The 12499-nt window shown below is 44.1% G+C and overlaps 1 protein-coding gene and 3 non-coding genes across 4 annotated transcripts; all 4 read right to left on the reverse strand.

Moving 5' to 3' along the window:
• Nucleotides 1–701: 701 nt before the first annotated feature.
• Nucleotides 702–775, reverse strand: trnak-cuu (transfer RNA lysine (anticodon CUU)). Its single transcript has one exon. It is a non-coding gene; the product is annotated as a tRNA-Lys (tRNA).
• Nucleotides 776–7742: 6967 nt separating this feature from the next.
• Nucleotides 7743–7815, reverse strand: trnak-cuu (transfer RNA lysine (anticodon CUU)). Its single transcript has one exon. It is a non-coding gene; the product is annotated as a tRNA-Lys (tRNA).
• A 967-nt stretch (nucleotides 7816–8782) lies between these two features.
• Nucleotides 8783–8855, reverse strand: trnak-cuu (transfer RNA lysine (anticodon CUU)). The gene has a single exon. It is a non-coding gene; the product is annotated as a tRNA-Lys (tRNA).
• Nucleotides 8856–11055: 2200 nt separating this feature from the next.
• LOC133420237 (putative nuclease HARBI1) lies at nucleotides 11056–11745 on the reverse strand. The gene is made up of 2 exons (XM_061709865.1): nucleotides 11677–11745; nucleotides 11056–11473 (listed from the first exon to the last, which is right to left on the reverse strand). The coding sequence occupies exons 1-2, from the start codon at nucleotides 11723–11725 to the stop codon at nucleotides 11112–11114; spliced, it is 411 nt and encodes a 136-aa protein (XP_061565849.1). The 5' UTR covers nucleotides 11726–11745; the 3' UTR covers nucleotides 11056–11111.
• Between the last annotated feature and the right edge of the window lie 754 nt (nucleotides 11746–12499).

Genomic DNA, 12499 nt, shown 5'->3' on the forward strand with positions numbered 1-12499 from the left:
TCAGCTTGACTACATCAAAATCTGTGTAGACCTGGCGGTTATCAGGTTGCTATGCTCCTCAAGCTAGCCTATAGCTAGCTAGTGCAAAATGTCCCACTATCTATGTCTCTACATACATGTCTAGATGGTTTTGTATAAGATTAAGGGGAAATAGAAACTAAATGATTGAATGAATTGATTCATGATCAATAACCTGCTGCACAGTTTCTGTAGTGTAGTGGTTATTCGGTTCGTTGCAAATGCAAAAGGACTCTGGTCTGAGTCTAACAGGCTGGACCTCTGGATCAGGACTGACGAATGAACAGAACATCCACAGTTTTATCTTTGAAGAACTTCATCAATTAAAGCTTTTTTAGCAGGCCAACAGCAACTGGTGTGTGGAGGAGTCATTTTCACCCTATTGACCTTTGTTCACTTGTATCAGTCATGTATGTCCATTGTACCAAATAGTTGGTCTCTCCATTGGGGAATCGAAGCCCAGGCACAAATACTGCTCAATATACTAACATTTTCATAATTATGAATTATTTAATCTAACCCTGGAATGTCATCAGACATGTGATGTCATTGATGATGTCACCAGTCTCACCGAGTAAAATCCATCTCAGTGACCAGAACAGCAGTGGAGGTGATTCCTTCCTGCTAGCGTAAGTGTAACCTGGACTCTACACTTCAAACAAACTTCATAAATTTGACTTCAGCACCCAACGTGGGTGCTCGAACCCACGACCCTGAGATTAAGAGTCTCATGCTCTACCGACTGAGCTAGCCGGGCTTCAGATGCTAGAAAATAAGAACGATAATCGAAAATTGTCCGTAATGTGAGTTTTTATCAGTCTTTCAGAGAAACCAGTTTTCCGTCTGGTCTCCTCTGGACACCACCCAGACAGTTCAAAGACAACATGTGACTAAACTTGTGATTTTCTAGTTTTTCGCAATTGTAGATGCTCACAAATTGGTTATTTCGGAGGTGTCCATTTTTTAGGAGTTGGTGCAGTTGGAAGCCAACTACCTGGTGATGATGTGCAGCGCATCTCAAGTTCAGCTTGACTACATCAAAATCTGTGTAGACCTGGCGGTTATCAGGTTGCTATGCTCCTCAAGCTAGCCTATAGCTAGCTAGTGCAAAATATCCCACTATCTATGTCTCTACATACATGTCTAGATGGTTTTGTATAAGATTAAGGGGGAATAGAAACTAAATGATTGAATGAATTGATTCATGATCAATAACCTGCTGCACAGTTTCTGTAGTGTAGTGGTTATTCGGTTCGTTGCAAATGCAAAAGGTCTCTGGTCTGAGTCTAACAGGCTGGACCTCTGGATCAGGACTGACGAATGAAAAGAACATCCACAGTTTTATCTTTGAAGAACTTCATCAATTAAAGCTTTTTTAGCAGGCCAACGGCAACTGGTGTGTGGAGGAGTCCTTTTCATCCTATTGACCTTTGTTCACTTGTATCAGTCATGTATGTCCATTGTACCAAATAGCTGGTCTCTCCATCGGGGAATCGAACCCCAGGCACAAACACTGCTCACTATACTAACATTTTCATAATTACGAATTATTTTATTTTATTTTTTTTTTATTGATCTTTTTATAGGAAACAACATACAATGAAAACATGGAAATCTGTAGTCAAACACACGCATTATACATTGTCTCCTTTTTTTTTTTTTTTTTTTTTTTTAAAACACACAAAACCTAACTAAGGAACAGAGTCTCTGTAGCGTTAAATAATAAATAAACAGATGAGCAAGAAATGATCAAAGGAGGAAAGTAATGTATCAGCAAAAGTGCATACAAAAAACAAATGCAGTGGTGAATGTAGATGCCCATAAGTGATATCCCATTAACTGGAAATAAATAAAACATAAAAAAACAAATTAAGGAGATGAAAAGAAAATTAAGGAAGGGGGGGGTCAGTCGGTGGGTAGAGTCTTCAACGCGGTAAAGTGGTCTATGAAAGATTGCCATTTGCGAACGAATTTAGCTGCGTTGCCTTTTACAGAGTATCTCACCTTCTCCAATTTAAGAAAAAACATAACATCACTAAGCCAAATAGAAATAGACGGGGACTTGGGGGATTTCCATAGAAGTAAGATACGACGTCTTGCTAAAAGGGATGTGAAAGCCAATACTTCTGACTGTGTGGGGCTGATATGTGAGGAGTCAACAGTGAGTCCGAATATTGCTAAGAGAGGGGCCATAACAACTTTTTTACCCAGAACTTTAGACATGATCACAGAATAATCACTCCAAAATTTCTGTAACCTAGGACAGGAGAAAAACATATGACTTAAATTGCAGGGAGAACCCTGGCATCTGTCGCATAGGTCTGCAACATTCGGATATATTTCCGATAATCGGGATTTTGATAGGTGGGCTCTATGCAGCACCTTAAATTGAATAAGTTCAAATCTAGCGCAAGGCGTGCTAGATCGTATGCTACGGATAGCTTTATCCCACAGCTCCCCTGTGAAGTCAAGGCCCAACTCTCGTCCCCAACCCTCCCGAGCTTTATCTACAGAATGATCATCAAATGTCATACACAGTGCATATATCTTAGATATCAGAGACTTTTGACTGAGTTTCATAGTTAGAAGATCATCCCACGGTTGGTTCGCAGGAAGGGAAGGGAAGCATGGAAACAGAGCAGAGGCGCAGTGTCGAAGCTGGAAGTAGCGAAACAAATGGGAGGCAGGCAAATTGAACTTTGACCTCAGATCTGAAAATGTGGAAAAGATACCATCCTTATATAGATTCCTGAAGTGCTTAATGCCCCGGTTGTACCAAATCATAAAAGTGGTGTCTATTAGTGATGGAGGGAACAGATGATTCTTAGTAACAGGTGTATAGATGGATGGAGAAGCAAATTTAAAGTGGTGCCTAAACTGTGACCAAATCTTAAGGGAGGAAAGCACCACAGGGCTATTTGTAAACTTAGAGGGATTCAATGGTAAAGAGGAGGAGAGTAGGGCCGTTACAGAGGATGAAGAGAGTGACTGAGCCTCCAAACTGCACCATAATAACTCAGGAGACTGAAGCCAATAAATTAGTTTGTGAATATGCGCTGACCAATAGTAAAGCATAAAGTTTGGTAGTGCTAGACCCCCATTAAATTTAAATTTTTGGAGAAGCGAATACCTCACTCTGGGTGTCTTACCGGCCCATAAAAAGTTGGAAACAATTTGGTGATTTAAAAAAAGATTTTGGTAGAAATAAAGGAGTGCATTGGAACAAAAAAAGAAATTTAGGCAATACAGTCATTTTCACTGTGTTAATTCTTCCTATCAGTGACAATGGTAGGGAGTTCCACCTCTGTAAGTCCGCCTTCACTCGAGTTACCAGTGAGGAAAAATTAGCGGTGAAAAGAGAGGGCAGAGTGCGGGTCACATTAATCCCTAAGTATCTAAAGCCCGACGGGCTGAGTTTAAAGGGGATATCAGATTGTTTGAGTTGTAAAGCAGAGGAGTTTATGGGGAAGCATTCACACTTGTGAAGATTGACCTTATAGCCGGAGAAGGATCCATAATTCTTCAACAGAGATAATATTGGTGCGATGCTGGTTAAAGGGTCAGATACATATAAAAGGAGGTCGTCTGCATAAAGTGACAATTTAAGTTCCACATTGGACCTAGAGACTCCGCGAAATAGAGGAAGAGTTCTTAAAGCAATTGAAAGTGGTTCGACGGATAGAGCGAATAGCAAAGGGGAGAGAGGGCAGCCCTGTCTCGTGCCACGTGATAATGTAAAATAAGTGGAGTAGTTGTCATTGGTGTGAATGCTGGCCTGAGGCGAAGTGTAAAGAAGTCTAATCCACGATATAAACCTGTGTCCAAATCCGAATTTATGAAGTGTTGCAAAAAGATAGTTAAATTCGACATGATCAAAAGCTTTCTCAGCATCAATTGCGATAACAACTTCAGGGAGTGGAGAAGAATCTTTAGAGAGAATCACATTAAGAAGTGTACGAACATTATAGAAGAGCTGGCGTCCCTTGATGAAACCATTCTGCTCCTCAGATATGATGCTAGGAAGGATCTTATCAAGACGAATTGCTAGTGCTTTGGCTAAAATTTTGACATCTACATTCAGTAAAGACAAGGGCCTATAAGAAGTGCATGATTCAGGGTCCTTGTCCTTCTTCAAAAGGAGGGCAATAGACGCCTGCATTAAAGAGGGAGGCAATGAGCCATGATCAAGGGACTCATTGTACATTGAAAGTAAAAGGGGGGCTAATTTGTCTTTGAATTTTTTTGAAAAACTCAGCTCCGAAACCATCGGGACCAGGGCCTTGTTGCTTTGCGTAGCTTCAATGGCGGCAGCAATTTCTTGCAAGCTGAAAGGAGCATCGAGGCCATTAGCCACATCCAAATTAATAGTAGGGACAGTGATATTATCAAGAAAGGAGGTCATTTCTGCTGTGTCAAGTGGAGATTCTGACTCATAGAGAGAGGAGTAGTATGATTTAAAAATTGTGTTGATGGCGATTGGATCGGTGGTAAGTGTGCCATTAGAATCTCTAATGCTAGGAATCAGTCTCGACGTTGCTTGCCTTTTTAATTGATGAGCCAATAACCTGCTTGGTTTATCGCCGTGTTCATAATAGTTGGCATGAGCGCGTAATAGGAGCCGTTCAGAATCGGCTGTCGCTATAAGATCGAATTTTGACTGCAAATCAAGCCGTTGTTTCAGTAAACTCGGACTCGGGTTAACTGAGTTTAGTCTGTCTGTGTCCTGAATTTTAGATGTGAGCTCCTGTAATTTAGCCCTGCGGATTTTACTGGCGTATGCTGAATAAGAGATAATCTGTCCTCGCAAATATGCTTTGAGTGATTCCCATACTAGCGAAAAACTGGTAGAATCTGTTTTGTTTAGTGCAATGAAATCATCTATTGAAGCAGATATAGAAACATTAAATGCATCGTCGGATAAAAGCAATGGATTAAACCTCCAGGGAGAAGAAAAACGGGGGCGCTCAGACCATGTTATATTCAAAGTTAGAGGGGCGTGATCCGAAATAACAATTGGGTGGTATACGACAGAAGTAACTTTGGGGAGAAGAGAGCCATCAACAAAAAAATAGTCAATACGTGAATATGACTGATGTACTTGTGAAAAAAAAGAGAATTCCTTATCTCCAGGATGTGAGACCCTCCACGGATCAACAAGCCCGTTCTTGACTGTAAAATCAGTAATAGATTTTGACATAGAGGATTGAGTCAAAGTACGAGGATTCGAACGGTCCAAAGAAGGATTAATAACACAATTCAGATCACCGCCCAGTATTGTAATATGCGTATTTAAGAAAGGGAGGTTGCCAAACAGCCTATCCGTAAAATTGGGGTCATCAAAATTAGGGGCATATATATTCACCAACAATACAGGGTTACAGTATAGAGTGCCCGCAACAATAAGATATCTACCATTCTTATCGGATATTGTCCTGGAGACGGAGAAATTGACTCTTTTGTTGATCAAAATTGCTACTCCTCTAGACCTAGAATCAAAATTTGAATGAAAAATATCACCCACCCAAGCTCGTTTGAGTCTGAAATGATCTTTATTTCGCAAATGAGTTTCCTGAAGGAAAGCTATGTCAGTGTCCAAGCGTTTCAAATGTGAAAAAATCTTTGATCGCTTAATTGGATTATTCACACCTTTCACATTCCAGCTAGTGAATGTAATGTTTGATCCAGTATCACGCTTGCGCAGATTACGATCGTTCATAGGCATTCTCTGAGAGAAAATAAGACCGACTCACCCACCACCAGAGGAGATATAAGGAAAAGAGGTAAAAGGGAAAACCAAAACAAACAAAACTCAGGAGTATATACATACCTACAGAGACAAAAAGCCAACATCCCATAACCCCCGCCCACCCACCCAACGCACATTAGATGATCCCATCCCCAAACGATGGAAACAGCCGTGCTGGCTTCAAAGGAAGCCATTCTCGAAAAGAGATGCTTTCGACTATAAAGCTAAATACAAAAACAAAAACAAAATTAGCTCCTGCAGAGTTAAAACCTTAAAAAAAAAATAAAATAAAATATGAGGCATATGAAACCATCAATCTGAGCCATTCTGACGCTCGCTGTCTTCTCAGGGTAACAACAAACGTAAATTAAGGAGATCTTTGGCCTATAGAACAATGATATATACATATATGCACTCACACACCCACACAGACACGCACACACATGCACACAATTTAAGCAAAGACAGGGGTGCGTGCATATTTTCTTATCAAGGCATCATACCAGAGAAATGATTAGGCCATCAATTTTAAACGGTGTTGTTCCCATTGATAGTTAGAAGAGAAAAGAAAAAAAAATTAATAAATAAATAAAAAATAAAAAATTACGACATAAAGTCCCATTTTCTGAATTGACTCAGTCACTCACCCCGGGCCAGAGTCCCGCACGGACATCAAGCTGGATAAATCGTCCCAGAAAACTAGCTGGTAGTCACTTGTTTTATTTTCCTGATGAATGCCAGGGCCTCATCTGGCGACGTGAAGTCACGTTGCTGGCCATCATGGGTTACACGCAGCCGGGCGGGATACAGCAATCCATACCGGACTCCTTCAATCTCCCGCAGCTGACGGCGCACGTCATTAAAGGCAGCGCGCGCCCGCGCTGTCTTGGCGGTGTGGTCCGGGAACACGGAGATGGTCATATCCCGGACTTTGATCCGCTGCCGCTCTCTCGCCTTTCTCAGGATGTCAGCGCAGTCGGTGTAATAATGGAGCCTGGCCACTATTGCGCGGGGCCGCTCCCCGGGCTTCGGTCTCGGCATGAGGGTGCGGTGGGCTCTGTCCACCACCGGCTCCGCGTCGAGGGAGAAGGCTTCCGATAAGAGCCTGGAAACACCGGCTGCAGATGAAGAGTCAGGATCCTCCTCCGGGACGCCAATAATCCGTACGTTCTGCCGACGAGACCTTGACTCCAAATCCTCGCATCTGTCCTCCAGCCTCACATATTCTTTCGACAAGTGATCCACTTTTTTCTGGAGAGCAACGATGTCGTCTGAGCAGCTTGAGACGGACAGCTCCATCCCAGCGACCGTGGTCGCGAGACCCGCGACGTCCGCCTTCATGGAGGAAATACTGCCAGAAAGATCGGCTTTAAGGGAAAGCAGCTCGGACTTAATGGACGTTAAATTCTCGTTAAGTGCCGCCTGAAGCTCTGACCTAAATATAGCTGCAACATCATTGCGAAGAGCGGAGAGGAGTTCGGTTTTAAGCCGGCTGAACTCCGCAGCTGGAGCCTGCGCAGCGCAGGTGCTCTCCGGAGGAGGGGAATCACCGCGGGGCGAGGAGACAGCATGAGCAGCAGGCCGCGGGTTAGCTGGAGGGTTATTCCCCGCTTTGATGGACTTTGGAGGCATTTCCGTGGTAAGTTGTCGAAGCAACCGCGTTGAAAATAATTTAGATAAAACCAAAGCCGTGGGAGTGATGCAAAAAGTGCCTATAAATGTTGAATTAAAATTAACTCTGCAGGAGCTCCGCTAATCACGTCTCACCCCATGTACAGCTAAGCCGGAAGCCAATTACGAATTATTTAATCTAACCCTGGAATGTCATCAGACATGTGATGTCATTGATGATGTCACCAGTCTCACCGAGTAAAATCCATCTCAGTGACCAGAACAGCAGTGGAGGTGATTCCTTTCTGCTAGCGTAAGTGTAACCTGGACTCTACACTTCAAACAAACTTCATAAATTTGACTTCAGCGCCCAACGTGGGGCTCGAACCCACGACCCTGAGATTAAGAGTCTCATGCTCTACCGACTGAGCTAGCCGGGCTTCAGATGCTAGAAAATAAGAACGATAATCGAAAATTGTCCGTAATGTGAGGTTTTATCAGTCTTTCAGAGAAACCAGTTTTCCGTCTGGTCTCCTCTGGACACCACCCAGACAGTTCAAAGACAACATGTGACTAAACTTGTGATTTTCTAGTTTTTTGCAATTGTAGATGCTCACAAATTGGCTATTTCGGAGGTGTCCATTTTTTAGGAGTTGGTGCAGTTGAAAGCCAACTACCTGGTGATGATGTGGAGCGCATCTCAAGTTCAGCTTGACTACATCAAAATCTGTGTAGACCTGGCGGTTATCAGGTTGCTATGCTCCTCAAGCTAGCCTATAGCTAGCTAGTGCAAAATGTCCCACTATCTATGTCTCTACATACATGTCTAGATGGTTTTGTATAAGATTAAGGGGGGATAGAAACTAAATGATTGAATGAATTGAATCATGATCAATAACCTGCTGCACAGTTTCTGTAGTGTAGTGGTTTTTCGGTTCGTGGCAAATGCAAAAGGTCTCTGGTCTGAGTCTAACAGGCTGGACCTCTGGATCAGGACTGACGAGTGAACAGAACATCCACAGTTTTATCTTAGAAGAACTTCATCAATTAATGCATTTTTAGCAGGCCAACAGCAACTGGTGTGTGGAGGAGTCAATTTCATCCTATTGACCTTTTTTCACTAGTATCAGTCATGTATGTCCATTGTACCAAATAGCTGGTCTCTCCATCGGGGAATCGAACCCCAGGCACAGATACTGCCCACTATACTAACATTTTCATAATTACGAATTATTTAATCTAACCCTGGAATGTCATCAGACATGTGATGTCATTGATGATGTCACCAGTCTCACCGAGTAAAATCCATCTCAGTGACCAGAACAGCAGTGGAGGTGATTCCTTCCTGCTAGCGTAAGTGTAACCGGGACTCTACACTTCAAACAAACTTCATAAATTTGACTTCAGCGCCCAACGTGGGGCTCGAACCCACGACCCTGAGATTAAGAGTCTCATGCTCTACCGACTGAGCTAGCCGGGCTTCAGATGCTAGAAAATAAGAACGATAATCGAAAATTGTCCGTAATGTGCGGTTTCATCAGTCTTTCAGAGAAACCAGTTTTCCGTCTGGTCTCCTCTGGACACCACCCAGACAGTTCAAAGATAACATGTGACTAAACTTGTGATTTTCTAGTTTTTCGCAATTGTAGATGCTCACAAATTGGTTATTTCGGAGGTGTCCATTTTTTAGGAGTTGGTGCAGTTGGAAGCCAACTACCTGGTGATGATGTGCAGCGCATCTCAAGTTCAGCTTGACTACATCAAAACCTGTGTAGACCTGGCGGTTATCAGGTTGCTATGCTCCTCAAGCTAGCCTATAGCTAGCTAGTGCAAAATATCCCACTATCTATGTCTCTACATACATGTCTAGATGGTTTTGTATAAGATTAAGTGGGAATAGAAACTAAATGATTGAATGAATTGATTCATGATCAATAACCTGCTGCACAGTTTCTGTAGTGTAGTGGTTATTCGGTTCGTTGCAAATGCAAAAGGTCTCTGGTCTGAGTCTAACAGGCTGGACCTCTGGATCAGGACTGACGAATGAAAAGAACATCCACAGTTTTATCTTTGAAGAACTTCATCAATTAAAGCTTTTTTAGCAGGCCAACGGCAACTGGTGTGTGGAGGAGTCATTTTCATCCTATTGACCTTTGTTCACTTGTATCAGTCATGTATGTCCATTGTACCAAATAGCTGGTCTCTCCCAGATGATGTCACCTACTCTCGTCCACTTGGCATTATGAGACAATTGGAGCGCATCTCAAGTTCAGCTTTACTACATCAAAATCTGTGTAGACCTGGCGGTTATCAGGTTGCTATGCTCCTCAAGCTAGCCCATAGCTAGCTAGTGCAAAATATCCCACTATCTATGTCTCTACATACATGTCTAGATGGTTTTGTATAAGATTAAGGGGGAATAGAAACTAAATGATTGAATGAATTGATTCATGATCAATAACCTGCTGCACAGTTTCTGTAGTGTAGTGGTTATTCGGTTCGTTGCAAGTGCAAAAGGTCTCTGGTCTGAGTCTAACAGGCTTGACCTCTGGATCAGGACTGACGAATGAACAGAACATCCACAGTTTTATCTTTGAAGAACTTCATCAATTAAAGCTTTTTTAGCAGGCCAACGGCAACTGGTGTGTGGAGGAGTCATTTTCATCCTATTGACCTTTGTTCACTAGTATCAGTCATGTATGTCCATTGTACCAAATAGCTGGGGCCTCATGTACTAAGAGTGCGTGGATTTCAACGTGAATCCGTGCGTGGAATTAACAAGACCGCAAAAATTCATATGTACAAAGCTGTGCGTACGCCCAAATCCACGCAGTTTTCTCTGTACATCACAATCAGCGTGGAATTGAGCGCACATGCGGGAGCGCAAAACTCCGCCCTGACGCATGATCATGAGTATAAAACAGCAAGTGCAAATCGGCCAAATAAACTTTAGAAATGGCAAAAGCAACCAAAAAGAGAAGATTCACAGAGTGTGAGCTGGAAACGCTTTTAACAGAGGTGGAGGCCAGGAAGACCGTCCTTTTTGGCTCCCTGTCCTCTGGGATAAATACAAAGAAGAAAAAAGGCGAGTGGGATCTTGTGGCTGTGTCCGTAAACGCTGTGGGGTCGGAGCACCGCAGCCCACAGGAATTAAAAAAGAAGTGGTCGGACATAAAGATGGAGGTAAAGAGGAGAGCGGCTGCACACCGGCGAAGTGCGGCCATGACGGGTGGTGGAGCAGGAACGGAGGCGCTCACCCCTTTTGAGGAGCGCGTGTGCGCAATCGTGGGTGAGACCGTCCTCACAGGATTCCTATCTGTCCCTGAGGGCGACTCCGTCTCATTTGAGCAGCTAAATGAAGGTAAATTAACTCCAAGTGTACCATAACCCACAGTGAAGTAAACTTATTTATGCTTGCATTGAAATAATAGACTCGAGTGACTGAAGTGATATTGTTACAATTTTATTCAGATGATGCCGAACCGGGAACCTCGGGGGTCACAGCCTCCTCCCTCCCATCTGAGGAACCCCGCGCCACCGCTGCCTCCGATCCTGAGGCCCGTCCGACCGGCCTCATGCTGACGCAGGCGGTCCTGGATATTCACGAAAGGATCAGTCGGGGAATTGACCAACTAAATGCAACCATGTCACGCATTGCTGACTCACTGGAGCAGATCACTACTAAAATAATACAATAATAAAACGTTAAAAAATGAACCTTGACTGAGTTTCCCATCTATAGTGTGTCAATGACACGTTGTCGGGCCCGAATGGCAGCTGCATGAGGTTGCACAAGGGGGGGTGCTGGCTCTGGCTCGTTTGCCGGCTCCTCCACCTCTGCCAGTGGGACGCCATGGCGGTGCGCCAGATTGTGCAAGGTGGCACAAGCAATAATGATGCGGCCCACCTTGTCGGGGCGGTACAGCAGCATCCCCCCGCTCCTGTCCAGGCAGCGCCACCGACATTTCAGCTGCCCGATCGCTCGCTCTACAACAGCTCTAGTGATGGTATGAGCGTGGTTGTAAGCGAGTTCTCGGGCAGTCTGGGGGTTGGTGAGGGGGGTCATCAACCACCCCTTCAGTGGATAGCCGCTGTCACCTGATGGGTTGTCAATAGACACATTAATGAATAGAATAGACTTCATTGATCTCCCAGAGGAGAAATTCAGTCCTGCAGCAGCCGAAACGCACACACACGCTCAACGGTCTATACAACTAAATTAAAAAATGGAAATAACCAATAAATAATAACTGAAGAACTGTGAAGTGGCTTTATTTTCGACATTGTAAGCGATCACTTACCAAGGAGCCATCCATCCCGCACCCTGCCAGCTTGGAGCCTCATCCCCATCAGGCTGTTGGCGAGGATGAAGGAGTCGTGGGTGGAGCCAGGCCACCTTGCCACAACATTTGTGAAGCGCATCTGTGCGTCACATATGTTGATGGAATGAAAGTTTTTGCGATTGACATACGCAAATTCATCCACCGATGGCGCCTTTATTGCAATGTGTGTGCAGTCAATCACACCGATTACATTAGGGAAACTGGCAATTGCTGCAAATTGCGTTTTAATATTTGCAAGGTCAGCTGCACCATACGGGAATCTGATGTACCTGCCGAACTTGCGGATGATCCCGTCCCATACAGCTGGCATTGCACGGCTCAGTGCGGACTGGCTTATTCCTGACCGGTCTGCCAACTCGCGCTGGTAGGACCCGGTAGCCAGGAAACCAAGTGTGGTCAGCACTTGCAGGGGGACAGGTAGTGCGTGGCTCCTCCTTGTGCTCCTCTCCAAACTGGGACCCAACTCAGCACAGAGTTCCAAGAGGATTGCTCTTGGAAATCTGAAACGGCTGACCAGCCAGTCATCATCGTGGGCCAGTAAATCAGTGTGGTCCCTGAAGATGCGCTCCCTCCTGATTCTCCCATTATTGCAGTCGTCTACCACGAGCAGTACTGCCATTGTGATTTGCACAGGTTACGTTGTCCTGCGCCGACCTTTATATGTTCAGACCATGTGGTTAATTGTGTAATTGGTGCAGTTCCACCCGTGTGTCACTTATTTGATGATTGGGGACTGTCGTGTCCTTCATGTGGTCGTGAACTTATTGTTGACGTCACGTTT

Source organism: Cololabis saira, chromosome 20 (assembly GCF_033807715.1).
Source record: "Cololabis saira isolate AMF1-May2022 chromosome 20, fColSai1.1, whole genome shotgun sequence".
Taxonomy (NCBI): domain Eukaryota; kingdom Metazoa; phylum Chordata; class Actinopteri; order Beloniformes; family Belonidae; genus Cololabis; species Cololabis saira.

Excerpts from the sequence above, each read along its gene's own strand:
- LOC133420237 (XM_061709865.1), bottom strand. The coding sequence starts at position 11,725 with ATGGGGATGAGGCTCCAAGCTGGCAGGGTGCGGGATGGATGGCTCCTT. Across the intron at positions 11,474-11,676 it reads GCGGGATGGATGGCTCCTTG|GTGACAGCGGCTATCCACTG; the intron begins GTAAGTGATCGC and ends ACAACCCATCAG.